Source organism: Macaca thibetana, chromosome 18, assembly GCF_024542745.1.
Source record: "Macaca thibetana thibetana isolate TM-01 chromosome 18, ASM2454274v1, whole genome shotgun sequence".
Lineage (NCBI taxonomy): Eukaryota > Metazoa > Chordata > Mammalia > Primates > Cercopithecidae > Macaca > Macaca thibetana.
Window position 1 is genome coordinate 33,910,071 of NC_065595.1, and position 27,748 is coordinate 33,937,818.

General features: G+C 44.0%; 1 protein-coding gene across 2 annotated transcripts in view; it reads left to right on the forward strand.

Annotated features, from left to right (window-relative positions):
- The first annotated feature begins 6,278 nt into the window (after positions 1 to 6,278).
- ST8SIA5 (ST8 alpha-N-acetyl-neuraminide alpha-2,8-sialyltransferase 5) overlaps positions 6,279 to 27,748 on the forward strand; it is a 103,103-nt gene continuing 81,633 nt past the window's right edge. Inside the window, exon 1 of one of the 2 annotated variants that reach the window (XM_050767966.1) lies at positions 6,279 to 7,236. In XM_050767966.1, coding sequence (XP_050623923.1) covers positions 7,106 to 7,236 — 131 coding nt within the window. In that variant the 5' untranslated portion in view covers positions 6,279 to 7,105. The remainder of the gene's footprint in view (positions 7,237 to 27,748) is intronic. The other variant, XM_050767965.1, reaches the window with a different exon arrangement.

Below are 27,748 nucleotides of genomic sequence, written 5' to 3' on the forward strand. Positions count from 1 at the left end.
AAAAGTTTATGATATTTATCATCTGGCTCTTTCAGAAAAAGTTGGCTAGTTTCTGGGATTCACCATGGTCTATGTGGCCTGTAAGTTATGGCAATCCAGGCAAACTCACAGCACAGCAAGACTAGGCTGTTATATTGGTAACTACACTTGTGGACAATGATCTGTTTTCAGGGCTTTCAGGCGGTATACATCAATCTTGTTGTAGCTGTTCTTGTTGTAGTTCATATATAAATATTGACATATTAATAGAGGGCAAGACATTTTCTATAAAACAAATCATATTTACATTTATTTCTGTTATAAAATCAGATATGTATTATTTCAGAAAATCATTCTCTACTAGATTGCGTTGAAAACGTTTGAGGATGTGGTTAAGGTGATGGCTACTTATATAATTCCTTACAGTGCTCTGAGTGCAGTTCTAACAGGACATCACCTTTATTACAGTCAGAGAGGATGCTTCAGGTTAAATTTCTCCCATCAGGAACACTAGTATTTAAGAGAAAGCTATCAAAGCCTTTCCCAAGAGCAGAGGTTCCAAAAGGGAGGGGAAGAGAGTGTTATTATACCAGGAACCTATGGAGCAGAGGAGGCTGCAGAGTAACAAAAGGGTATATGTATCAAAAACAAACTCTGCTAACTGCACAGTTTTGCAGTGGACCGGCCTCAACCAAGCTTGACCTATTTCCATGCATCTCAGGTGAACTGAATGATGAAGCACTTAATATAGTGACAACTTCTATAAAGCAGTAATCATGTTTCTCTACTCTTTTCCTGCTACCCTGGAAGGAGGCAGAGAACTAATTCTCAAGCTGGTACAATAATGTGAGCTCGATAGTAGGGCTGCCTGCCAATGAGGTATGTGGTGGGAAGGGGAGGCCAAGGGAAGGGGTCTGGTCTAATCAGGGAAAACAAAAACAAGCCGGCATCTCCATGCCTTTTCAGTCTTTGCACCTTCAAACTGTGCTCCACTAGCCTGCAGCTTGATTATCTAAAATGCAAATCTGATATCATTCCCCTACTTAAAATCTTGCAGTGGTTTCATGGATAAAATCCCAACTCTCTGTGCTCTGTCTCCCACTCACCCACCCAGCCTAATCTCTCCAACCGTGTTGAGCCGACTGTACCCCATCACCCACTGCCAGCCTCCACCTACAGTACCTCGTCCTACCTTCTTTACCTGGCTGAACGTCCTCACCCATCACAATTCAGGTCAAACACTACCTCCTCTGGAAACCTTCCTTGCCATTCTGCCTCCTGCCCACTGCCCTCTCTGTCACTATCAATTTGGGTTAGACAGATCTTTATCCTACTATAGGGCACTGTCTGTCTTCCTCATGGGAATTTAAACTCCTTTCTAGGCACAGACTGTGAATGACTGGTTCTTGTTTCCCTAGCGTGTCACACAATGTCTAGCACATAGTGTCCATTCTAGCCATGTCTATCCAATGCATGGAGCTTTTAGAGTTTAGGATGGTGGTTAAATGACACATACTTTGCTGTGGTTATGGTGTTAGGATTTGAAACATCCCTTGGTGCTTCAGAAGTAGATGATCACAGTGGAACACTCATCCCTTTTCTCTTCTCAGGTACCCAAGGAACATTAAACATTTTTAAGCAGCTGTATTTATAGGGCATTCCTTTGAAAGTCTCAGCATTATACAGACCACCAACAAAACGCGTCTAGGGGCCTGCACTGGCTTGGAAATTAAAAAATACATTTTCTTAGCTGAATTCATCAAAGGGCAGAACCTGACACAAGTGTTTCTACCCCACAGCCCAGCCTTTAAGGTAAGAAAAGGAGATTCTAAGTCCATTGTGTCCAGCATGTCATCTGAATGTGATCTGAGTGACCTTATTCCAGTGATGCTGTTTCTGGCAAGTACAGGAACATACTGTAGGAGTGTGACGTGCCTGAGGTACAACAGAATCTTTCTGTATTATGATGCATCAGGTGGTTTATGGATTAATAATAATAATATCTCTACCCTTTGAAACAAACTGGAACAAGTGCAAGAGAAGAATATCTGGGAGTGATGCTGAGACAGCAGGAGGATGCTTCTCAGCTTGGAGATATGAAGGCTGAAAGGTGGCTTCATCTCCAGGTTCAAGATTATAAATGATTTTTCATAAATTATATTGGATACAATTCGTACTTCATAAGGGGACAGAACAAGGGGTTTAAATCATTGTTCTGTTATATAATTTATTATAAACAAGACTGATGAAGTAGAGTCTTGTGTCTGCAGTTGACCATGTAATGGCAAAACCCTGGCTCTCTGATTACAAGGTTATAACTGGGGCATTTCTGCACACCTGGCAGCAAGATACCCTCATCAGAGACAAAGTGTCCCAGAGCCAGGAATCAGCCTCTTGAAGGCCTGGCTTGTTAACATAAATGTAAAGAGGCACAAAAACAGCATGTACTTATCACATACTCCTCGAACACATGGGTGAAATGTCACTTACATAATCTGACAGGTTGCAGTTGTGCTGTATGATATAAAAACTGGCTTTTTAAAACTGGTAGAAACCTCTAACTTTTTGAAAAAGTCTTTCCATTTTATATTGGAGACAATGCTCCCAGCATGAGTAATGCCCATCAGTTATCAGTAATTTAGCAGATGGTGCCAGTGTTGACATTTGTTCTGGCTTAATTGTGCCTGAGTGTGTGTTTTAAACAATGATGCAGCTGTCCCCATTCCTGGCAATTAGAATATAAAAATGGTGTTCACTGAATCTGGCATAGTGATCATTTATCCATGTGTTTACTCTTTTGTTTGCAAGGCCTTCTGAGTGTTTGCTGCAATTCTACAATCAGAATATAAATTCGGCTTAAAATGGAACCTAGCTCCATACTGATAGGAACAAAAGGGACTTCAGATCTCCATGTTTTGAGATCTTAGGCCTCCAGCTCCACTACAGATGCTTGTGAGGTGTTTGTGTGTGTGTTAAAGATACCTCTGATATGAAGATAGTCAGAATTAAAATGCCATTAGGATTAGAAGAGCAGTGTCAGCAGAAACCACTGGACTATTGCTGATCATGTGCAGAGGATCAAGTGACCAAAATCTATTCTACATAGAGTCTTGCTGCAAAGTTCTAGCCATTCCGAATGCCAGCATCAATCTCGTTCACTGCTAATTCATGCAGGAGGCCTAACTGTAGCCTAGCTGTTGACTACCTCCTCAAGGGAGAGTGGATGCCTTTGGACCTGTTGTTGTCCTTCAACTATCTTGGCTTTTGGCTGGGTGGGCTTTTTGCTATTAGGTTAGCCAGTTAGTTTTAGTGTGGGGACAAATTCCTTGTTAGGTCATGGCAAATCCGCATAAAATACCTACTAAAAAATAATTTATCCTCTGGAAAAACTTTGGCAGTAATTGCTAAAGCTGAACATATGTACACTCTCTGACCTTGCAATTTTACTTCTAGAAGTAGATACCAGCAGATATGCATGCATGTTTTCACCCAAAAAACCATGCACCTGAAGGCTGATGGCAGCAACTACTCAGATGTCCATCAGCTGTAGAATGGATAAGTTGTGCCACAGTCATTTGATGGCATACTATATAGCAATAAGATTGAACAAACCATAACTGCACACAAAAGTATTAGTTTTATATTGAACTGAAACATTTTACCACAAACTTAACGGCTTAAAGCAACACACACTTATACAAGCTCACAGTTGTATAGGTCTTAAATCTGGGCACAGCATAGCTGGGTTCTCTGCTGAGGGTCCCAACAGCTGAAATCAAGGTGTAGGTGGCTGGAGCTTAGAATCCTCCTTGAAGTATATTCAGGTTGTTAGCAGAAGGCAGTGTCTGCTTCGTGATTGGAGGACTGAGGTCCCCATTTCCTTGCTGGCTGTCAACCAGGAGCCAGTCGCAGCTCCTAGAGGCTGTCTGCATCCTTTGCCTTGTGGACCCCTTCTGTCTTTGAAGGAGACAGCAAAGAATTTCCTTCGTATCAGCCACTCTCGTGATTCAAATCTCTTTCACCAGGAAGAGCCCAGTCCCTTGTAAGGGCTCCATATGGCCATGCCCACTGAGGACAATTTCCTGATATTACAGCCAACTGATTTAGGCCAACTACATCTGCAAATTCCCTTCACAGCAGTGTCTAGATCAATACCTAGGGGAATGTGTGTACAAGAAGGGGTGAGGAATCTTGGGGGTCATCTTGTAATTCTGCCCACCACATGCAACAACATGGATAAATCTCATAGTAACGTTAAGCAAAAGAAGGCAGACACAAAATAATACATAATGTATAGTTGTATTTATATAAAACACAAGAATAGGAAGCACTGATCTTTGGGGTTAGGAGTCAGAACAGTGGTTACTCTTGAGTACATAGTAACTGAAAAGGAACATGTGGGGATTCCTGGAGGCTGATAATTGATCTGCGTGCTGGTTACAGGGGTGTGTTCAGCTTGTGAAAACCCAGCGAGCTGAACGTTTATGATTTGTGTACTTTTCTGTAAATGCATTATATTGCAATTAAAAGGTTCTTAGGATAATTTGGATTCATTACTTGATAATAGATTTGTTTCGTTTTTCCAAGAAAACATGCACTCAAAGACAGGCATCGGAGCGAGCACCTGATGGGGTGGAGAATAAGTAGGAATACAAAGGAAACGACAGTGCCTTGCCTGGAGTGGAGATGATAGTACCCCTCAAACTCTACACTTGAGCACCAAGTAGTGAAAAATTAGTACTGTCAACTTGGAGCCTGTGTGTATGACCTACCTCATAATTTGGCCCAGTGCAAAGTGAAATGCAAACCCCCTTGTTCAAAAATTGGAAGACAGCAAGAGTGGAGCATTCAGTCAAAATCAATGGTTGTGGTGGGGACAAATGAACAAGTCCCACTCCCAAGAAGCCAGCCTGCCTGTGTGTGTGGGAGAAAGAGCCTCATCTCAGAATCCCAAGACTTGTTGCTAGGTGAGTTACTTTGGGCAATTATTGCTTTAGCCCCTTCAGCTGTAAAATTGGTTAGCCAGGGGCTAGGAGGTGAAAATTCATTAATACATGCAAGTGAAGCACGTTTTTATGTGCCAGAAAGCAAACAAATACAGGAATTATTATAATAATGGGGCCCTCTAAATGTTGGAGTTTTTCTTTAATTGGTTAAAAAGCCTACCTGTGACCTTGCAGAGAAATACAGAAACTCTTCATGGATAGCACAGGGGCCACTTCTGCCTTATGAACTAACAAAAATCCCGAATTCTTGGTGGTAGCCTTATCATGAGATTTTACTGTGCATTCCTTGATCTTACCAGTTCAAAGAAGAAACTACTAAATGCCAAGGTCTAGAGGGTATTGGAGTCTGGGCACTTCCCCCATCGAAGTTCTTGTGCTGAGGTTTGAGTTTCGGTCAGGTTCCCGGTTGAATCCCTGATCTGACTCTAGAACCTCCCGGAGTGCCTGCTGGAGCCTGGGAAGGGGCACCCTAGAATCTTCCAACCGGCCTCAGTGGCGAGCGCTGCGGGCACGCGACTCCCAGCGCTTGGAGCCTCTGCGGTGTCAGGATGCCAGGACTGTCGCCTGGCCGGGTTGGGGGGTGGGGACGGTATTTCAGGCTAAGAATTTCTGAAGAGGCACGACGTTCGCATTGCGTTTCCGTGATTATTCTCCCTGACATGCATTCTGAAGCACGAATCTTTCCGGATGTAGTAACTGACTTCCTAAAGCTTTGGGGGGACTGTGGTCCCCAAAGGCTGCCGGCTGCCTGACCTAAGATTTACGAGTGGTTTCGAGGATGAGACAAGGTCCCAGTGTCTCGGTGACAACAGGGTCTTTGACGAACGGCCGCCGAGTTACGGCTGGGGAGGGGGAAGAGGCCCGTGGCGGGGTCGGGCAGCCTGAATTTCTTCTGCAGGAGTTGGGCGCCGGGGCGCGGGCAGGCAGCCCCGCAGGCCATCAGCATGCAGGAGCGGCGAGCGCCGTCCTTGAAGGGCTGCCCGGCTGACCTTGCTCCGCTTTCTCCGGAGAAATCGCTAGAAGAGCGCGAGGACGCGGCCACGGCGGTGACTCAGTGCCCTGCGCGCCGCACGCAAATGCTCCCTTCTATCAAGTCCAGCTCCGCAGCGGCTGTTTCCTCTTCCTGCCCTCTTTTTCTATTTATTTATTTATTTATTTATTTTTTTGAGACGGAGTCTCGCTCTGTCGCCCAGGCTGGAGTGCAGTGGCGCGATCCCGGCTCACGGCAACCTCCGCCTCCCGGTTCAAGCGATTCTTCTGCCTCAGCCTCCGCAGTAGCTGGGACTACAGGCGCGTGCCACCACGCCCGGCTAATTTTGTTTTTTGTATTTTTAGTAGAGACGGGGTTTCGCCATTTGGCCAGGCTGGTCTCGAACTCCTGACCTTGTGATCCGCCCGCCTCGGCCTTCCAAAGTGCTGGGATTACAGGAGTGAGCCACCGCGCCCAGCCCCTGGCCTCTTTTTAATTCCAAGATTCAAACCCGGCGTTTTCCGCTCCGCCCCTCCCCCTCCCCACGGCCCGCCTATCATTAGCCAGACTGCACGGGTGTTTTGTACCCTCCCTCCCCCGTCCCTATCGGCAGAACCGAAGGCCCACCTTCGCGATCCCTCGCTGCGGGCCGGGGGATCAGATGTGGCCCGCCCCCGGCAGGGCACCGCGCGCTGGGCAACCGCGATCCGGAGCCGGACTGGAGGGGGCGGTGCGCGGTGCGCTAGGGCTCACAGGGTACGGAGCCCGGGCCCCGCTCCCCATTGGCCGCCACCTCGGCGGGAGGGGCCTCCTCCGGCTCGTGGCACCTGGCGTCGCCCCTCCGCGGGGAAATCGGCGGCTGCCGGGCATGGGCGCCTGGAGGTAAAGGTACCCGGGGGTGGGGAAGGCCCCGGGCCGCGGCAAAGCTCCCTGCCACTGGCCCTGTCCTGCTTGCCGCCCCAGCGCCTGCGAAGCTTGGATGCCCCCAGGTCCGGCCGCGCCAGCCAGAAACTTTGCCCCGCGAAGTCCCCCGCCTGCCTGACCTCACCGTGAGGCGCCACGTCGGCCGCGCGCCCTCCGGGGCCCCGGAACCCCGCGAGTCATTGCCTGGCCGCCCCGTACCCCGCGCCCGCGGCGCCCGGTCGCCAGGATGCGCTACGCGGACCCCTCGGCCAACCGGGATTTGCTGGGGAACCGAACTTTGCTCTTCATCTTCATCTGCGCCTTCGCCTTGGTGACCTTGCTGCAACAGATCCTGTATGGCAGGAACTACATTAAGAGGTAAGAAAGTCCAAGAGAGGGCGGGATGCACGGAGCCAGGCGGCGAGCCCCCGGGTGCCAGTGGCAGCGGCAGCTTCCGTCACAGCGCCCCGGGGTGAGTGACCGTGGGGTCCGCTCCTAGCCCCGAGCATGGCCGCTTAAGCTTGGGTCACCGCGTTTCCAAGAGCATCCTTGCTCCCAGCTCCCTGCCCAGCGCTAGCTGGAGGGCCCAGACAACTTTGTTCCACTATGAAAAATGAAGGACAGGATAGAATTCCAGGCAACCAGGCTGACGATAAATCCATTTAATACCGGAGAGACCGCATGGATCAGAGCGGGTGTCCTCCAGACCCACAGTTCTATGGCCATTTGTTTGGACTCCGGGGTCGGAGGGCTCAAAATTGTATAGATTATTTATTTATTTATTTATTTATTTATTTATTACCTCGCGAGTCCTGAACTTTCGTAAGGACCCTTGGGAAAAAAAAGCATTTTCCCCTCCAGGAGCTTCGGGTTAGGTGGGGGTGGTAGTGGGCTGTGGCGATGCGACAGGAATAGTGATAATGAAGTCTTATAATCCCATAGCCACTGGATCTGTGAAACTCAACAACGTGATTCCTTCTGAAACAGATGGCTTTTTTTTTTCTCATCCTCAGCGCAAAAGGTCAGAGCTGCAGTAGAAGTTAACCCCTCGTTGGGCTCTCCCCCTACTCCACCCCAATCCACAGTTAAACTCCAAGAGAAAGAGCAGCAGGAGGTGTTACTCAGAAATTCAATTCGGGCACAGCCTCAGTCTCTCTGTTTGCAGAAGATACACTGAAATGCCAGCCACTTCCTTCTGCCGGCTCTTCTGGCTTAAGGGAAACACTTGGGGTTTCTCTGCCTGGTTTGGGGGATTAGGGGAGGTTCCTGCTCTAGGATACACCCATATCAGAGCCTCTCTTGGAAAGAGCCCTCTCTCCCAGCTGCTGGGGTGTTTTTTTCTTTGCTGCTAGTGCCTCCCTACTCACACCGCCCATCCCCCAGGTTGATAGGAAAATAAATGTCTCTCTAGCTAAGTAAGCATCCCACCTTCTTCTCTAAACTTCCCCATAACAAAACAGCCCTCTTCTCATCCTTTGGGTTCTACATCAGGTATGGGTGCTCCCAATCTGGGATGCCCACGAGGATGGGAAGGTGAGGATCGCTGCTGGGTGTGGCTCTACAGTGGAAACGCTGAGCACTTAGGCTGTTTCCCCTCCTTGTAACTCCCCCAGAGCTGGGGAGTAATGAGGCACCTTGTTCTGAACATTTGTTTACAGCCAGTGGCTGACTCTGAACCTTCCCAGGGAGCGTTCCCTGGTTGGTGGCAGCTCCTAAGTGCTGTCTGGCACTGGTGGCTTTAAAGGCCATCTTCGGAGCCTCCTGGCTTCTTGGATCTGATTGGGCCTGCCTCTTCTTTTGGTTACTGCTGCCCCTGAGATGATCCTATGCAAGGACAACTGGGTCCCCCACGGCTTGCTGCAGCCCTGCAGGCCGATTGGCTGCTGCCATCTTGGCCCTTGCTCTTCAGCAGGGCAGCTCTGGATTCCTGCCCTCTGCCGGCACCTCCCCAAAGTTGCTGGGGCTGCTGGGATTCCTTCTGCCCTGTCAACGGGGGGAAAGTATAACCGCCTATGGCAATGCCAACCAAACTACTACCTGCTTGCTCTGGCAAGTCCTCCCTGGTCTAGGGTGGGTGGGCTAGCTGCCAGGAGTTCAGCAGGCACACAAGGTGCTTCCCTTCCTCCCTCGCAGAGACCCTGACCCCCTAAATTGCATAGATGCTATCTTGCAGGCCTCATTCTAGAGACTCAACCCAATCAACCAAGCAAAACCTGTATAGGCCTGATCCTGGAAGCGTGCCTCTAGATAAGGGTCTGTAAAGAAGGAGATGATGTGGTCTTGGTGCTCAGAGGACTCGAAGTCTATTTGGGGCAACAAAATAGCCACAAATGAAATAGAAAGTGAATGTTAAACTGTCTGAGAAGAGAGGCACTGATAGGCTGGAGAAGTTAGGCAAGACTGTGCCCAGAGGAAGTTGAACTTGAGTGGGCCTTGAAGGAAGGGTAAGATTTGAGGGTGGGGGCAGGGGGCATGCACATCCAAAAAGTGGGCAGGAACAAAGATGCAGAGATGGAAGTGTGTCACAATTTCCTCCCGTCTCTCCCACACCTGGCCCTACCTACACTGCAGCACTTGACTTAATCATTGATTAGTCCTGATCTTGAATTGGGTGTGGCTGCCACATCAGTGTCACCCCTAGCACCTGCTCACCTATCTTGTTTCCTCCATATATAATGATTGTAATGAACTGGCCTGATGTGATTATCAGCAGCCTGTCTCCTGTCTACAAACACTTAACCAGTGTTCTTCAAGCAGAGGATCTCGGAGGGCCTGAATCAGAACCAACTGGAGGACCATTGAAATGCAGACTCCTGAGCCCCTGAATCTGACTGTCTAGGGGAGGGATCTACTAACCTGCCTTTGTAGCAAGCTCCCCAGGCAATCTGCAAGCTGCAACAAGCTCCTCCTGCTGCTCTAGACCAGTGGTTCTCAATTCCCTATTCTCCACAGCAATGTTTGGAGACTTCTGTGGTGTTCACACTGGGGAGAGGAGAGTGCTGCTGCATGCACTGGGATGAGACCAAAGATGTTGTAGAGATCCTATAATGCATAGTTTGCCCCCCACAACAAAGAATTTTCCAGCCCCAAACCTCAGTAGTAGCTGAGGTTGAGAAACTCTGCTCCAGACCGAAAGCTCCATGAGGTGGGGATTTGCTCTTTTTTTTTTGTTTTTGTTTTTGAGACGGAGTTTCTCTGTGTCACCCAGGCTGGATTGCAGTGATTTCCGCTTACTGCAAGCTCCGCCTCCCTGGTTCACGCCATTCTCCTGCCTCAGTCTTGCCAGTAGCTGGGACTACAGGCGCCCGCCACCACGCCCGGCTAATTTATTTGTATTGTTTTTAGTAGAGACAGGGTTTCATCTTGTTAGCCATGATGGTCTGGATTTCCTGACCTCGTGATCCACCTGCCTCGGCCTCCCAAAATGCTGGGATTACAGGCGTGAGCCACTGCGCCCAGCCAATTTGCTCTGTTTTGTTCCCAGCTGCACTGTGAACACCAAATGTGTCCAGCACGTAAGAAGTTCTCAATAAATATTGGATAATGAATAAATAATTGAAGGTAGGACTATGTGTGTGTACACAGGGATTGTAACTGGAAGAGACACAATGAAGAAATGGATACAACTGATGTGAGGGAAGGAAGGGATGAAGGGGGCAGATGTAATAGTGGGTCACTAGCCTCAGCAAAGTGTTTTGAAGATTGAGAAGAACAATTTGCATTTGGTTCATTGGGCCATTGGGAGCAGTGTTTGGCCCTCGAGTAGGGTAATGGCAGGATAAAAGTCCCTAGGAAGGACATTAGCTGGGCCTTCTACAGGAAAAGAGGTGGAAAGGCTGGGAGGTGGAGGTACTGTCATAGCCCAGTGAAAGGGAGAAGAACTTGTTACAGGCAGCAGGTCCACTTCAGAGGCAGGGGATTCCTGAAGGCTGCCATTGTTTGCTTCTGTGCTGAGCTGGTGCAATGCCACCTCACAAAGAGTTCAGGGATACAGCAATGGCAGGCTCTTCCAGGGAGAATTCAGTGACAGCCCACAGCAAATGGCAGCGGGGCTGTGAGTCGATGTGTGCTTACTTCTTTGGACCCTGGGTGCTCCCTGTGCTCTGCAACGGGAGCTTTTGGGAGGACCCTACTGAGAGCAGTCAGAACTCTGGGGGTCCATTTGCAGCACCTACCTTGGTCAGGAAGGGAGAAGGCGGGGCAGTGCAGGGGGCTTAGTGGGCTCAGTGTCTCTAATGGAGAAAACATGCACTATGTGAATGAGGAGAAAAAGACAAGAAACAAAGTTGTGAACATTCCCCTTGATGCTCTTGGGTTCTCCATGTCTGTTTTTGATTGATTGAACAAATACTTCATGCAGATTTACTCTTTAAGTGCTGAGGATACAATGGTGTGCAAGTCAGGCACAGTCCTGGGTCTCCAAGGAGCCCATGGCATTGGGAAGACAGAAAGGCATGCAACTGATACATGAGCCATGCCTAGAGGAATGGACGAGGGACTCTAAAAACAAGGAAGAGGGAGCCAGAGCAAATCACTGTGTTTCAAGGTACATGGAGGCATTTGAAGGGGTCTTCAAGAAAGGGGAGTGATCCACAGGCACAGGCAGAGGTGAAAGGAAGGGGAATGAAATCGAGTTTGAGCAAGGATTGACAAGTGCTGGCAAGAGTTGAGTGAATCTGCATGACTCAGGGGTTAGAGCTATATTGCTGGGGGCAGAGTGAGGCAGGCAAGGGCCCAATTCCTGAGAAGAAAGTAGGGACCCTCTGAGGAGGGCGTGTCTCGGGGAGGGAGCGGGGAGGGTGACAGCTGTGGGTCTGGATCCTCGTGCGTGCGTGGAGCTACCCAGAACTGCGCAGGGAAGAGCCAGACTCGTAATGTAGATTTGGAGTCACCAACCACTGACATCAGTGTTTTTCAAACTTTTATGATTGGAAAGCACAGTATGGTATATGTTACAGCCGGGGACCTTGAACACAGCTATGTACACATTCAACTGAAACATTTTGCGAAACAATACTTGGCCTTATTACGAGAAATGCACTCTAATGTTTTCTATTTTACTTCATTTAAAAAATCCATTCGCCATGTGCGGTGGCTCACGCCTGTAATCCCAGCACTTTGAGAGGACTAGGCGGGCGGATCACGAGGTCAGGAGTTTGAGGCCAGCCTGACCAACATGGTGAAACCCTGTCTCTACTAAAAATATAAAAATTAGCTGGGTGTGGTGGCATGCACCTGTAATCCCAGCTACTCAGGAGGTGAGGCACAAGAATCACTTGAAACTGGGAGGTGGAGGTTGCATTGAGCCGAGATGGCACCATTGCACTCTAGCCTGGGCGACAGAGCGAGACTCTGTCTCAAAAACATAAATAAAATAAAATAAAATAAAAATAAAATAAAATAAATCCATTCTATTTCGTTAAAAAATACAATGGAATATTGGCCTTAAAAAGAAAGGAAGTTCTGAAATGTGCTACAACATGAATGAACCTTGAAGACCTTGTGTTGAGTGAGATAAACCAGGCACAAAAGGACAAATACTCTATGATTCCAATTATATGAGAGACCTAGAGTAGTCAAATTCATAAAGACAGAAAGTAGAATGGTGGTTCCTGGGGTCTGGGTGTGGAATGGGGAGTCATCTTTTAATGGGTATGGAGTTTCAGTTTGGAAAGATTAGAAAGTATTGGAGATGGATGGTGGTGATGGTAGCACAGCAAGATGAATGTACTTAATTACATTCAACTGTAGACTTAAAAATGGTTAAAATGGTAAATTTTGTTATTGTGTATTTTACAATCCATTGGGTTGAAACCCTTAATTAGAAAAACACTGGTGTGAGCACTGGGATTGAATGAGTCACCAAAGACAGAGCAGAGTGGAAAGTGACAATGGGTCTGGGTGCAAAGGAGAGCTTTGAAAGATGTCTCCACCTATAAGGGGTCGAGAGAGGACAGCTGGCTCTGGAAACCAAGGCTGGAGAGAGGTGGAAGGGAATGAGGAGAGGGAGGTGTTAAGGAAACCAAGGGATGAGGGCGTCAGAGTGAGAGTGGCCAGCTGTGGCATGCCGGGAAGAGGGCTCGGGTGGGATAGGATTGAGATGTCCACTGGGTTGGCAGTAGAGGCAAAGACAGTTTGGGAGAGAAGAGTGGGGACAGGATCCTGTTTCAGTGGGCAGGGAGTGAGTGGGGAAAGAGAATGTAGAGACAGGGAGTGCAGATTACCCTTTCTAGGTGTCAATGCTGAGAACAGAAAGTGTTAAAAGAAAGATTTTCCACAATGAGGGGCATGGAAATTGTCCTTTCTTCTTTTAAGTACCCCACTGACCCCAATCCCCTTTGTTAGTGCCGAAATCTTCATATAAGCTTCACAGCCCTAGAGTATTATGACTTCGGGTGTTTTTAACAAAGGGACAGTAAAGGGCAATGTTTATTTAAAAGTAGAAAGAAAGGACATGGTAGATTTTAATAATCTGGTCTCAGCCCATCTTTTAAACTTAATCTCAGGAAAACCAGATAACCATGGGCCTTGAATGTCTTCCCGTGTCTTTCAGTGGAGTTTTATAATTCTCCATAAAGAGTTTGAATGTTTTCTGTTAGATTTATGTCTTACTTTGTTTGGGCTTCTATAACAAATGACCATAGATTGGGTAGCTTAAGCAACAAATGTTTGTTTCTCACTGTTCAAGAGGCTAAAAGTTCAAGATCAAGGTGCTAGCATGGTTGGGTTCTGGTGAGGGCCCTCCCGCAGGTTGCAGACTTCTTGTTTCCTCATGTGGGGATGAAAGAGAGGGAGCTAAGTCTCTGGCCTTGTCTTAGGTGCACACCAATCCCATTTGTGACTGCTCCACTCTCTGACCTAATCATCACCCCAAAACTCCACCTCCAAATACCATTGCCTTGGGATTCGATTTCAACATAGGAATTTTGGGGGGACACAAACAATTATTTAGTCCATAACAATTCATGTCTAGCTACATAGTTTTTAACTATTTAAAAACTATATAAAATGTTTACTATTGTACAGGTTATCTTTAAAAATGTTATATTTTCTAACCGTTTATAGCTGGTATATAGAAATAAATTTGATTTTTTGTGTATTAATTTTATAATCAGCAACTTTGATTATGCACATACTGATAATAGTTTGTCTGTAGATTATCTGGGGATTTCTATGTAGACATTTTTCTTTCTTTCATTACTACCATTATACCTTAATATATAGTTCTTGTTTTACTGTAGTGGCTAGGACCTTCGACATAATATTCAATAAAAGTGTCATAGTGAACATCCTCGTCTTAGTCCTCACCGTTTTCTTCTTTCTTTTTTTGACAGCTTTATTGAAATAAAATTTACTCACTTAAAGTGTACAGTTAAATGGCTTTTAATATATTCATACAGTTGCACATCTACCACCACAGTCAATTTTAGGACGTTTTCATTACCCTACAAAAGAAATCCTGTACCCCTTACCCATCACTTCCCAGACCCCCATCCCTCCTGGTCCTAGGAATGAACAAACACACTAACCTGTTTTCTGTCTCTAGATTTTCCTATTTTGAGCATTTAATATAAATGGAATCATATGCTACGTTGTCCTATGTGATTGACATCTTGCACTAAGCAGAATGTTTTCAAGGTTCATCCATGTCATATCATGTATCAGTACTTCATTTTTTCTTATCGCAGAATAATATTTCATTGTATGGATAGACTAAATTCTGTTTCTCTGTTCTTCAACTCATAGACATTTGAATTGTTTTCACCATTATGTTAAGTTTTTGTGTGGACATAGATTTTCATTTCTCTTGGGTTTATACCTGTGAGTAAAATATACAGTAACTCTGTGTTTGCCATTTGATGAACTGCCGGGGTTCTCTGAGGTGGCTGTATCATTTTACATTTTCTTCAGCATTGTATGAGGGTTCCAATTTCTCTACATCCTTGGCAACACTTTTATTATCTTTTTTTGGATTATAGCCATCTCAGTGGTTTTGAGGTGATGTCTCACTGTGGTTTTGATTTTGCATTTCTCTGATGACTAATGATGTGGAGCATCTTTTTATGTGCTTATTAGCTATTTGTATATCTTCTTTGGAGAATATCTATTTAGATTCTTTGCCTTTTTTTTTTTTTTTTTTTTTTTTTTTAGAGCGAGTTTTGCCCAGGCTGGAGTGCAATGGCGCGATCTCAGCTCACTGCAACCTCTGCCTCCCGATTTCAAGTGATTCTCCCACCTCAGCCTCCTGAGTAGCTGGGATTACAGGCATGCACCACCATGCCTGGCTAATTTTTGTATTTTTAGTAGAGACAGGGTTTCACCATGTTGGCCAGGCTGGTCTCAAACTCCTAATCTCAGGTGATCTGCCCTTCCCGGCCTCCCAAAGTGCTGGGATTACAGGAATGAGCCACCACGCCCAGTCAGCCACCGTGCCCAGCCCTGTTGCCTATTTTTATTTTTATTTATTTATTTATAAATTATACTTTTAAGTTCTAGGGTACATGTGCACAACGTGCAGGTTTGTTACATAGGTATACATGTGCCATGTTGGTTTGCTGCACCCATCAACTCATCATTTACTTTAGGTATTTCTCCTAATGCTATCCCTCCCCCAGCCCCACTAACCCCCTGACAGGTCCCGGTGTGTGATGGTCCCTGCCCTGTATCCAGGTGTTCTCACTGATCAATTCCCACCTATGAGTGAGAACATGTGGTGTTTGGTTTTCTGTCCTTGTGATAGTTTGCTTAGAATGATGGTTTCCAGCTTCATCCATGTCCCTGCAAAGGACATGAATTCATCCTTTTTTATGGCTGCATAGTATTCTATGGTGTATATGTGCCACAATTTCTTAATCCAGTCTATCATTGATGGACATTTGGGTTGGTTCCAAGTCTTTGCTACTGTGAATAGTGCCACAATAAACATACGTGTGCATGTGTCTTTATAGTAGCATGATTTATAATCCTTTGGGTATATACTCAGTAATGGGATCGCTGGGTCAAATGATATTTCTAGTTCTAGATCCTTGAGGAATCACCAAACTGTCTTCCACAATGGCTGAACTAATTTACACTCCCACCAACAGTGTAAAAGTTTTCCTATTTCTCCACATCCTCTCCAGTGTCTGTTGTTTCCTGACTTTTTAATGATCGCCGTTCTAACTGGTGTGAGATGGTATCTCATTGTGGTTTTGATCCGGATTTCTTTTTTTTGTTTGAGATGGAGTCTCGCTGTGTCGCCCAGGCTGGAGAGCAGTGGCATACTCTCAGCTCACTACAAGCTCCGCCTCCCAGGTTCACACCATTCTCCTGCCTCAGCCTCCCAAGTAGCTGGGACTACAGGCGCCTGCCGCCACGCCTGGCTAATTTTTTGTATTTTTAGTAGAGATGGGGTTTCACCATGTTAGCCAGGATGGTCTTGATCTCCTGACCTCATGATCCACCTGCCTTGGACTCCCAAAGTGCTGGGATTATAGGTGTGAGCCACCGCGCCTGGCCCTTGATCTGGATTTCTCTGATGACCAGTGATGATGAGCATTTTTTCATGTGCCTGTTGGCTGCATAAATGTCTTCTTTTGAGAAGTGTCTGTTCATATCCTTTGCCCACTTTTTGATGGGATTGTTTGTTTTTTTCTTGTAAATTTGTTTAAGTGCTTTGTAGATTCTGGATATTAGCCCTTTGTCAGATGGTAGATTGCAAAAATTTTCTCCCGTTCTGTAGGTTGCTTGTGCACTCTGATGGTAGTTTATTTTGCCGTGCAGAAGCTCTTTAGTTTAATTAGATACCATTTGTCTATTTTGGCTTTTGTTGCCATTGCTTTTGATGTTTTAGTCATGCAGTCCTTGCCCATGCCTATGTCCTGAATAGTATTGCCTAGGTTTTCTTCTAGGGGTTGTATGGTTTTAGGCCTAACATTTAAGTCTTTAATCCATCTTGAATTAATTTTTGTATAAGGTGTAAGGAAGGGATCCAGTTTTAGTTTCCTACATATGCCTAGCCAGTTTTCCCAGCACGATTTATTAAATAGGGAATCCTTTCCCGATTTCTTGTTTTTGTCAGGTTTGTCAAAGATTAGATGGTTGTAGATGTGTGGTGTTATTTCTGAGGCCTCTGTTCTGTTCCGTTGGTTTATATATCTGTTTTGGTACCATGCTGTTTTGGTTACTGTAGCCTTGTAGTATAGTTTGAAGTCAGGTGGCATAGTGCCTCCAGCTTTGTTCTTTTGTCTTAGGATTGCCTTGGCAATGCAGGCTCTTTTTTGGTTCCATATGAACTTTAAAGTCGTTTTTTCCAATTCTGTGAAGAAAGTCTTTGGTAGCTTGATGGGGATGGCATTGAATCTATAAATTACTTCGGACAGTATGGCCATTTTCATGATATTGATTCTTCCTAGCCATGAGCATGGAATGTTCTTCCATTTGTTTGTGTCCTCTTTTATTTTGTTGAACAGTGGTTTGTAGTTCTCCTTGAAGAGGTCCTTCACATCCCTTGTAAGTTGGATTCCTAGGTATTTTATTCTCTTTGAAGCAATCGTGAATGGGAGTTCACTTGTGATTTGGCTCTCTGTTTGTCTGTTATTGGTGTATAAGAATGCCTGTGATTTTTGCCCATTGATTTTGTATCCTGAGACTTTGCTGAAGTTGCTTATCAGCTTAAGGAGATTTTGGGCTGAGACGATGGTGTTTTCTAAATATACAATCATGTCATCTGCAAACCGGGAAAATTTGACTTCCTCTTTTCCTAATTGAATACGCTTTATTTCTTTCTCTTGCCTGAATGCCCTGGCCAGAATTTCCAACACTATGTTGAACAGGAGTGGTGAGAGAGGGCATCCTTATCTTGTGCTGATTTTCAAAGGGAATGCTTTGCCGAGACCAGCTCGGTCAGGGAGACCTTAACCTAGCGGCACTAGAGGAATTAAAGACACACACACAGAAATATAGAGGTGTGAAGTGGGGAATCAGGGGTCTCACAGCCTTCAGAGCTGAAAGCCCCGAACAGAGATTTACCCACATATTGATTAACAGCAAACCAGTCATTAGCATTGTTTCTACTGATACTAAATTAACTAAAAGTATCCTTTATGGGAAACCAAGGGATGGGCCGAATTAACTGTAGCAGGAACATGCCCTTAAGACACAGATTGCTCATCCTAATTGTTTATGGCTTAAGAATACCTTTAAGTGGTTTTCCACCCTGGGCGAGCCAGGTGTTCCTTGCCCTCACTCCTGTGAATCCACAACCTTCCAGCTTGGGCGTTAGGGCCATTATGGACATATCACAGTGCTGCAGAGATTTTATTTATGGCCAGTTTTGGGGCCAGTTTATGGCCAGATTTTGGAAGGCTTGCTCCCAACATGTCTCCCTTCTTTGATTTGCAAAGAGATAAAAGCAAAGGCAGCTTTGTCACAGTGAGCTACTTCTTGCAGGAGTCGGGATCCGCATCTGCAGAGTATATAAAGACAAACAACATAGATTAAAAGCACAATCGTCAATGAAATCACAGAGCTTCTAAGTGTTTTTATCCATTTAAATGGGTTACTAGCTGCTAATTTGTCTGCAGCTCCTTTAAGCACTTCAGTTTCTGGCATTAAGGTCAGGTGTGCCTGGGATGCTTTAAATAGTTGTTCTTTTAATTTTGCTGTATTCTAAAACAAGTTTGTAGAGTGTCCTTCTAGATGCTTTTTTATTTTTTCCTAAATTTATATCTTTTTAAGAGCATTTAATAGTTTCCACAAATCTTTATGTTTAGCTCCTAGAGTGGGCCATATCATTTGAGGTTGAGGTGCCACTATACTGCCATGATTCCAGATAATAGGAACTTTTGCCATACTTCTTATCATTTTTACTATCTGACCATTTTTTTCAGATCATCTGAACATAGTGTGGCCATGGCACGCAAACTGAGAGGTGCAATTCAAGCTAAACATCCTCCTAGGGGACCAATTAATAATGATACCATAGAAATCGTGCAGCACCTCTGCCTGTTCTGCAATGCAATCTTCTTAAACAAGTACGTTGATTTTTTCTAACTGGGTCCAATCCTGTTTTATAGCACTAAAGGAAGGGTATTGTTCCCCACCTGAAGTGATTTTTTTCCCAAGCTGTAATGCATATTCCTCTAAGCTGTTCTATGGCATCATCCTGCGTGACCAGTTGTGCATCTAAACCATCCCAGCTGCCAACCCCCAAAAGTTGGTCTGCAGTTATATTAATTTGAGGTTGGGCCTTGGCATTGCCAGCAGCCTGAATGGAAGCTTCATCTACCCACCAAGTTTTAAATTGTAAGAACTGAGCAGGAGTTAGACAAGCTAGAGTAAGAGTGTCCCAGTCAGTAGGTATCATTCGACTGGAAACAGTAACATTCTTTAACCATCTCATTACAAAAGGAGAACCTGGTCCATACTCATTTGTAGCTTGTTTTAATTCTTTGAGTAATTTAAAAGGAAAAGGCTCAAATGTAGCTGTAATATTTCCTTCTTGATCTGGGGGGTGTATTCTAATAGGGAACTGCCAAGCCTCTAAATCACCTTCTCATCTAGCTTGCTGAATTCCTGCCTGAATAGAACTAAGAGCAGTTGCTTGAGGCGCTGCTTGAACAGTCACTGTGGCAACTACTTTTTGCCCAGTGTCCTCTGGAAAAGAAAGATCTGGGGGTCATTTTCTTCAAAATAATAATAAGGGGGTGCAGCAGGGTAGGGATGAACCTCTCCTTCCTTTGCCGCTTTAGCTTCAGCTGGCAAATAAACATGCTCTGTAACCTCTTCTGTTAACTTCGCTATACTCTTGTTCCTCTTCATCAGTTCGAAAAAGTTCCAAGGTGAAACGAACCAGACCCCAAACTTGCCCCATTGTTACCCTGATGCTTCTGAGCTACCCTTCTTACTCACCACGGGGATTGCTTTAAGAGTACTCAAGTGTCCTCCAGCTAGTTTTCTGTTCCAACAGTTGCTCCAGCGACCCTTCGACCTGGATTCGAGCCCCACATTGGGTGCCACTTGCTGAGACCAGCTCGGTTGGGGTGACTCTAACCCAGTGGCGCTAGAGGAATTAAAGACACACACACAGAAATATAGAGGTGTGAAGTGGGGAATCAGGGGTCTCGCAGCCTTCAGAGCTGAGAGCCCGGTACAGAGATTTACCCACATATTGATTAACAGCAAACCAGTCATTAGCATTGTTTCTACTGATATTAAATTAACTAAAAGTATCCTTTGTGGGAAATGAAGGGAATGGCCGAATTAACTGCAGCAGGAACATGCCCTTAAGACACAGATTGCTCATGCTAATTGTTTGTGGCTTAAGAATGCTTTTAAGCAGTTTTCCACCCTGGGCGGGCCAGGTGTTCCTTGCCCTCATTCCTGTAAACCCACAGCCTTCCAGCTTGGGCTTTAGGGCCAATATGGGCATATCACAGTGCAGAGATTTTATTTATGGCCAGTTTTGGGGCCAGTTTATGGCCAGATTTTGGGAGGCTTGCCCCCAACAATGCTTCCAGTTTTTGCCCATTCAGTATGATATTGGCTGTGGGTTTGTCATAAATAGCTCTTATTATTGTGAGATACGTTCCATCAATACCTGGTTTATTGAGAATTTTTAGCATGAAAAGCTGTTGAATTTTGTCAAAGGCCTTTTCTGCATCTATTGAGATAATCATGTGGGATTTGTCTTTGGTTCTGTTTATGTGATGGATTATGTTTATTGATTTGCATATGTTGAACCAGCCTTGCATCCCAGGGATGATGCCCACTTGATCACAGTGGATAAGCTTTTTGATGTGCTGCTGGATTTGGTTTGCCAGTATTTTATTGAGGATTTTTGCATCGATGTTCATCAGGGATATTGGTCTAAAATTCTCTTTTTTTGTTGTGTCTCTGCCAGGCTTGTCTCTATCAGGATGATGCTGGCCTCATAAAATGAGTTAGGGAGGATTCTCTCTTTTTCTATTGATTGGAGTAGTTTCAGAAGGAATGGTACCAGCTTCCCCTTCTACCTCTGGAAGAATTTGGCTGTGAATCTGTCTGGTCCTGGACTTTTTTTGGTTGGTAGGCTATTAATTATTTCCTCAATTTCAGAGCCTGTTATTGGTCTATTCAGAGATTCAGCTTCTTCCTGGTTTAGTCTTGGGAGGGTGTATGTGTCCAGGAATTTTTTCATTTCTTCTAGATTTTCTAGTTTATTTGCGTAGAGGTATTTATAGTATTGTCTGATGGTAGTTTGTATTTCTGTGGGATTGGTGATGATATCCCCTTTATCATTTTTTGTTGCATCTATTTGATTCTTCTCTCTTTTTTTCTTTATTAGTCTTGCTAGCTGTCTATCAATTTTGTTGATCTTTTCAAAAAACCAGCTCCTGGATTCATTGATTTTTTGAAGGGTTTTTTATGTCTCTGTCTCCTTCAGTTCTGCTCTGATCTTAGTTATTTCTTGCCTTCTGCTAGCTTTTGAATGTGTTTGCTCTTACTTCTCTAGTTCTTTTAATTGTGATGTTAGGGTGTCAATTTTATATCTTTCCTGCTGTCTCTTGTAGGTATTTAGTGCTATAAATTTCCTTCTACACTTTGCTTTAAATGTATCCCAGAGATTCTGTTACATTGTGTCTTTGTTCTCATTGGTTTCAAAGAACATCTTTATTTTTGCCTTCATTTCATTATTTACCCAGTCGTAATTCAGGTGCAGATTGTTCAGTTTCCATGTAGTTGTACAGTTTTGGGTGAGTTTCTTAATCCTGAGTTCTAATTTGATTGCACTGCGGTCCGAGAGACGGTTGTGATTTCTGTTCTTTTACATTTGCTGAGGAGCACTTTACTTTCAACTATGTGGTCAATTTTAGAATAAGTGCAATGTGGTGCTGAGAAAAATGTATATTCTGTTGATTTGGGGTGGAGAGTTCTGTGGATGTCTATTAGGTCTGCTTGGTGCAGAGCTGAGTTCAATTCCTGGATATCCTTGTTAACCTTCTGTCTTGTTGATTTGTCTAATATTGACAGTGGGGTGTTAAAGTCTCCCATTATTATTGTGTGGGAGTCTAAGTGTCTTTGTAGGTCTCTAAGGACTTGCTTTATGAATCTGGGTGCTCCTGTATTGGGTGCATATATATTTAGGATAGTTAGCTCTTCTTGTTGAATTGATCCCTTTACCATTATGTAATGGCCTTCTTTGTCTCTTTTGATCTTTGATGGTTTAAAGTCTGTTTTATCAGAAACTAGGATTGCAACCCCTGCCTTTTTTTTTTTTCTTTCTATTTGCTTGGTAGATCTTCCTTCATCCCTTTATTTTGAGCCTATGTGTGTTTCTGCATGTGAGATGGGTCTCCTGAATACAGCACACTGATGGGTCTTGACTCTATCCAATTTGCCAGTCTATGTCTTTTAATTGGCACATTTAGTCCATTTACATTTAAGGTTAATATTGTTATGTGTGAATGTGATCCTGTCATTATGATGTTAGGTGGTTATTTTGCCTGTTAATTGATGCAGTTTCTTCCTAGCATCAGTGGTCTTTACAATTTGGCATGTTTTTGCAGTGACTGGTACCAGTTGTTCCTTTCCATGTTCAGTGCTCCCTTCAGGAGCTCTTGTAAGGCAGGCCTGGTGGTGACAAAATCTCTCAGCATTTGCTTGTCTGCAAAGGATTTTATTTCTCCTTCACTTATGAAGCTTAGTTTGGCTGGATATGAAATTCTGGATTGAAAATTCTTTTCTTTAAGAATGTTGAATATTGGCCCCAACTCTCTTCTGGCTTGCTTGTAGGGTTTCTACTGAGAGGTCTGCTGTTAGTCTGATGGGCTTCCCTTTGTGGGTAACCTGACCTTTCTCTCTGGCTGCCCTTCACCTTTTTCCCTTCATTTCAACCTTGGTGAATCTGACAATTATGTGTCTTGGGGTTGCTCTTCTCGAGGAGTATCTCTTTGGTGTTCTCTGTATTTCCTGAATTTGAATGTTGGCCTGCCTTGCTAGGTTGGGGAAGTTCTCCTGGATAATATACTGCAGAGTATTTTCCAGCTTGGTTCCATTCTCCCCCTCACTTTCAGGTACACCAGTCAGACGTAGATTTGGTCTTTTCACATAGTCCCATATTTCTTGGAGGCTTTGTTCATTTCTTTTTACTCTTTTTTCTCTAAACTTGTCTTCTCGCTTTATTTCATTAATTTGATCTTCAATCACTGATACCTTTTCTTCCACTTGATCGAATTGACTATTGAAGTTTGTGCATGTGTCACGAAGTTCTCGTACCATGGTTTTCAGCTCCATCAGGTCATTTAAGATCTCTCTACACTGTTTATTCTAGTTAGCCATTTGTCTAACCTTTTTTCAAGGTTTTAGCTTCCTTGCGATGGGTTAGAACATGCTCCTTTAGCTTGGAGAAGTTTGTTATTACCAACCTTCTGAAGCCTACTTCTGTCAACTCATTGAAGTCATTCTCCATCCAGCTTTGTTCTGTTGCTGGCAAGGAGCTATGATCCTTTGGAGGAGAAGAGGCGCTCTGGTTTTTAGAATTTTCAGCTTTTCTGCTCTGGCTTCTCTCCATCTTTGTGGTTTTATCTACCTTTGGTCTTTGATGTTGGTGACCTTCAGATGGGTGAAGATGTCCCTTTTGTTGATGTTGATGCTATTCCTATCTGTTTGTTAGTTTTCCTTCTCACGGGTCCCTCAGCTGCAGGTCTATTGGAGTTTGCTGGAGGTCCACTCCAGACACTGTTTGCCTGGGTATCACCAGCAGAGGCTGCAGAACAGCAAATATTGCTGCCTGATCCTTTCTCTAGAAGCTTCGTCCCAGAGGGGCACCTGCCTGTATGAGGGGTCTGTCGGCCCATACTGGTAGGTGTCTCCCAGTCAGGCTACATGGGAGTCAGGGACCTGCTTGAGGAGGCTGTCTGTCCGTTCTCAGAGATCAAAGACCGTGCTGGGAGAACCACTGCTCTCTTCAGAGTTGTCAAACAGAGACGTTTAAGTCTGCAGAAGTTTCTGCTGCCTTTTTTCAGCTATGCCCTGCCCACAGAGGTCCCTTTGCCTATTTTTAAAGTGGATTATTTTGCTTTTTCTTATTGAATTGTAAGAGTTCTTTATTTATTTCAAGTATAAGTCACTTATCAGGTACGTGATTTGCAAAACATATCTTTTTACTTTTTTGGTGGTCCTTTGAAGCACAAAAGTTTTACATTTTGATGAAGTCCAATTTTTCTTTTTGTTGTTATTGTTGATTACTTGTGCTTTAGGTGTCATATCTAAGGAGTCATTGCCTAATCCAACATCACAAAGATTTACACTTAAACTTTTTTCTAAGCGTTATATAGTTTTAGCTCTGCCATTGAGATCTTTGACCCATTTTTAGTTAATTTTTGCATATGCTATGATTAATACTAATTGTAAAGGGAATGTTAAAAAAGTGTCATCATTGAATATGTTTGCTTATTTTTTTAAGATATCTTCTAATAGGTAAAGTTCCATACATTTGTAGAATGTGTTAAAAGTTTTGGTTTTTTTTATTTTGAAAATTTTATTCATTTATTTATTTATTTATTTATTTATTTATTTTGACATGGAGTCTTGCTCTGGCGCCCAGGCTGGAGTGCAGTGGCTCGATCTCAGCTCACTGCAACCTCCGCCTCCTGGATTCAAGCAATTCTCGTGCCTCAGCCTCCCAAGAAGCTGGGATTACAGGCATGCACCACCATGCCCAGCTACTTTTTGTGTTTTTAGTAGAAATGGCATTTCATGATGTTGCTCAGGCTGGTCTGGAACTCCTGATCTCAGATGATTCATCCTCCTTAGCCTCCCATAGTGCTGGGATTACAGGTGTGAGCCACTGCATCCAGCCAAAAATTGTATTTAGATATTAATTTTATAAGTACTTTTTCTGCATCTATTGAACGGTGTGTAGTTTTTCCCCTTTAATCTTTTGATGTGGTAAGTTACATTAATAGATGTTCAAGTTATAATTTTAGGGGTAAACCCAGCTTGTTTATGGTCTATTATTTGTTTTATATAATGTGAGATTTTGTTTGCTGTTATTTTTATTTAGGATGATCTGTTCCTTTTCTTGAATGCTATTGGCATGTAATTTTCTCTTATCGTACTGTCTGCCTGGTTTTAAAATCAGTCTTGCAAATGAGTTAAGAATGTTAATACTTAATTCTGTGTAATGACTTATGCACGTTTTTGAGATTCATCTGTTCTTTAAATGTTTGGTAGACCTCACCTGTATAACCATCTGCACCTCATGTTTTCCATATGGGAAGACTTTACTAATCCATTAAGTCTTACTAATTAAGACTTACTAATCAAGTTACTCATCCATTTCTTTAGTGACTGTAAGAGTATTTAAGTTTTCTATTTCTTCAATTTTGGTAAATTATATTTTTCTAGGAATTAAAAAAAATCAAGTTTATTGGCAAAATTTATAATATGCTGTATTTCATCTCTGTCATATCCATCATTTTGCCCCTTTTTATTCTTAACAGCATTTGCTTGTTTCTTTTTCTATTTTTTACATTGTCTCTGTAAAATGATCAGATTTTGGTGTTGCTGATTTTCTCTTGGATATTTGCTATCTTATTAATTTTTATGCTTTGATTTTATTCTGTCATTTTTCTAACTTCCTAAGTTGGGTGCTTATATCTTCAATTATCCATCTTTCTATTTTCTAATGTAAACTTTTGAAGTTATAAAATTTCCTCTAAATATTTCTTTTATTAAATTCCTTCAATTTGGGGATGATGATGATAACAAGAACTCAGAATGGCATTGCATTTACTATGTTCTAGATACTAGCCCAAGTGCTTTATGTGTTAACATACTGAATCCATATAACACAAGTAATAGATACTGTTACCATGCTTATTTTATAGTTGAGGAAACAGCCACAGTGAGGTTAAGTAATTTGTTCATGGTCATACAGCTAGTAAATACCAGAGGTATTTTCATTATCTTGAATTGCAATTATTTTCTAATTTCTATCATAATTTACTCACTCATGAAGTTAGAAGTGCTTTAAATGTCCAGAGACTTCAAGTTTTTCCTTATCTTTTTGATTTTTTTAATTCAAAGGTATTGTGGTGAGAGAACATGATATTTATCATGTTGATTCCTTTTTAAAAATAATTTGCATGTCTTTCATTCTGTCTATTGTAACTAGCACATACTTACAGTTTTTAATACCTAGTCTGACAAATTCTGTCTTCTGCCTAGAAAGTTTAGTATATTTACATTTATTGTGATTACTAATGACTAAGGATTTATTTCTGCCATCATATTTTTTGTGTTTTGCATACCTTGCCTTTTCTCCCTTCTTTTCTTTTGCATAATTTGTGTTTTCTTGGCTTTAGGAGGAGGTTCCTAGTGTGACCTGTGCTTTGGGAGGGCCCTTTGGCCATTACAAGGGAAGCATGAATCACTGAGATTGACTGAGGAATGCGTCTACTACTTCTTTTCTTGCCAGACTATTCATCCATTTAATAAGGCATTTAAAATACATTTTAATTGTTATTTTAGTGTTTTGTAGTGGGAGGATGTTGCAGATTGGCTTCCCTGGAAAGCAGACTCTGAGCCAGAGATTAGAGTGTAGGATGTTTATTGAGAAGAGCTCTTGGGATCAATATCTGAGAAAGAGAGAAGGAAATATGACTGGTCACAGGGAGAAATTGAGCAGCAATAGAGTTCCAGAGAAAGCCTCAGTGGACCCCATAGGCAGCCCTGGAGCTGGGCTGTCTCTTAAGACTTGCCCAGAGTTGGGGTGAGGGTGCCTGACCTTTATACCTGGAAGAGATATATGACCTGGAAGAGGACATAACCTTGAGTAAGTTGGCTCCGCTCACCTGCGGCAATTCTCAAAGAGGAATGAGAGCTGAGGGCTATTGGCTCATGGCACCCCCAACAGGTGGGGAGAAGTCCTTCATTCCTGATGGTGATGTGGGGGGGTATGTCACAGCACCTGCCCCAGAGGGCTTCTCAGTCGGCCATTTTGTTAGAAATAGAAGTCTTCGAATGTCTCTGTTCCCCAAACAAAAATCTCACCCCTAATTGTCAGTCTGTGCTGAAGCCCACTCTGGAAGTTGAATGCTTCTCCCCTGTCAGCCAAGGATCTATTTTTTTGGGATGGAGTCTCGCTCTGTTACTCATGCTGGAGTATAGTGGTGCGATCTCAGCTCACTGCAACCTCCGCCTCCCAGGTTCAATCAATTCTTCTGTCTTAGCTTCCTGAGTAGCTGGGATTACAGGCTTGTGCCACCACGCCCAGCTAATTTTTGTATTTTTAGTAGAGACAGGGTTTCGCTATGTTGGCTAGGCTGGTCTTGAACTCCTGACCTCAGGTGATCCACCTGCCTCAGCCTCCCAAAGTGCTGGGATTACAGGCATGAGCCACCGCGCCTGACCAGCAAAGGGTCTTTTACGCGTGTCACATCTGTCCTAACTCTGGGCCTTCACCCACGCTGCCTCCCCACCTGCTGTCCCCTCCCAGCTGTCTTTCAGTCCAAATCCTGCTTCTCTTTCTGGTCTCAGCCCACAGTGTTCTTTCTCTCCTTTGAATTCACAGCATCATGGTGTCTCTACTTAGCACATCCTGCTCAGCACTGTCCCATTGCTTTCCTATGTGATTGTGCAATGGAACTGAGGCCAGGAGTTTTCTCCTGCCTCAAATACAGAGGACCCTCCTATGCTTTGTCTTACCTCCAGCCTTCCTCTCTCCTGCACCTTCAGAGCACAAAGCTGGGCTGCCTGCATGTGGCTGGTGCAGGCCTGAGACTTGAGGATGTGAAACTGGGTCAAGGAGAAGTACAACCTGACTTTGTGCTGCCTACATGTGTATATTCGAAGGCCCTCATCACTGAGCCAACTCTCCCCCGACCCAGGGGACAAAGCCTTCTGTTTGACTGCCCCGAGAAGCAGG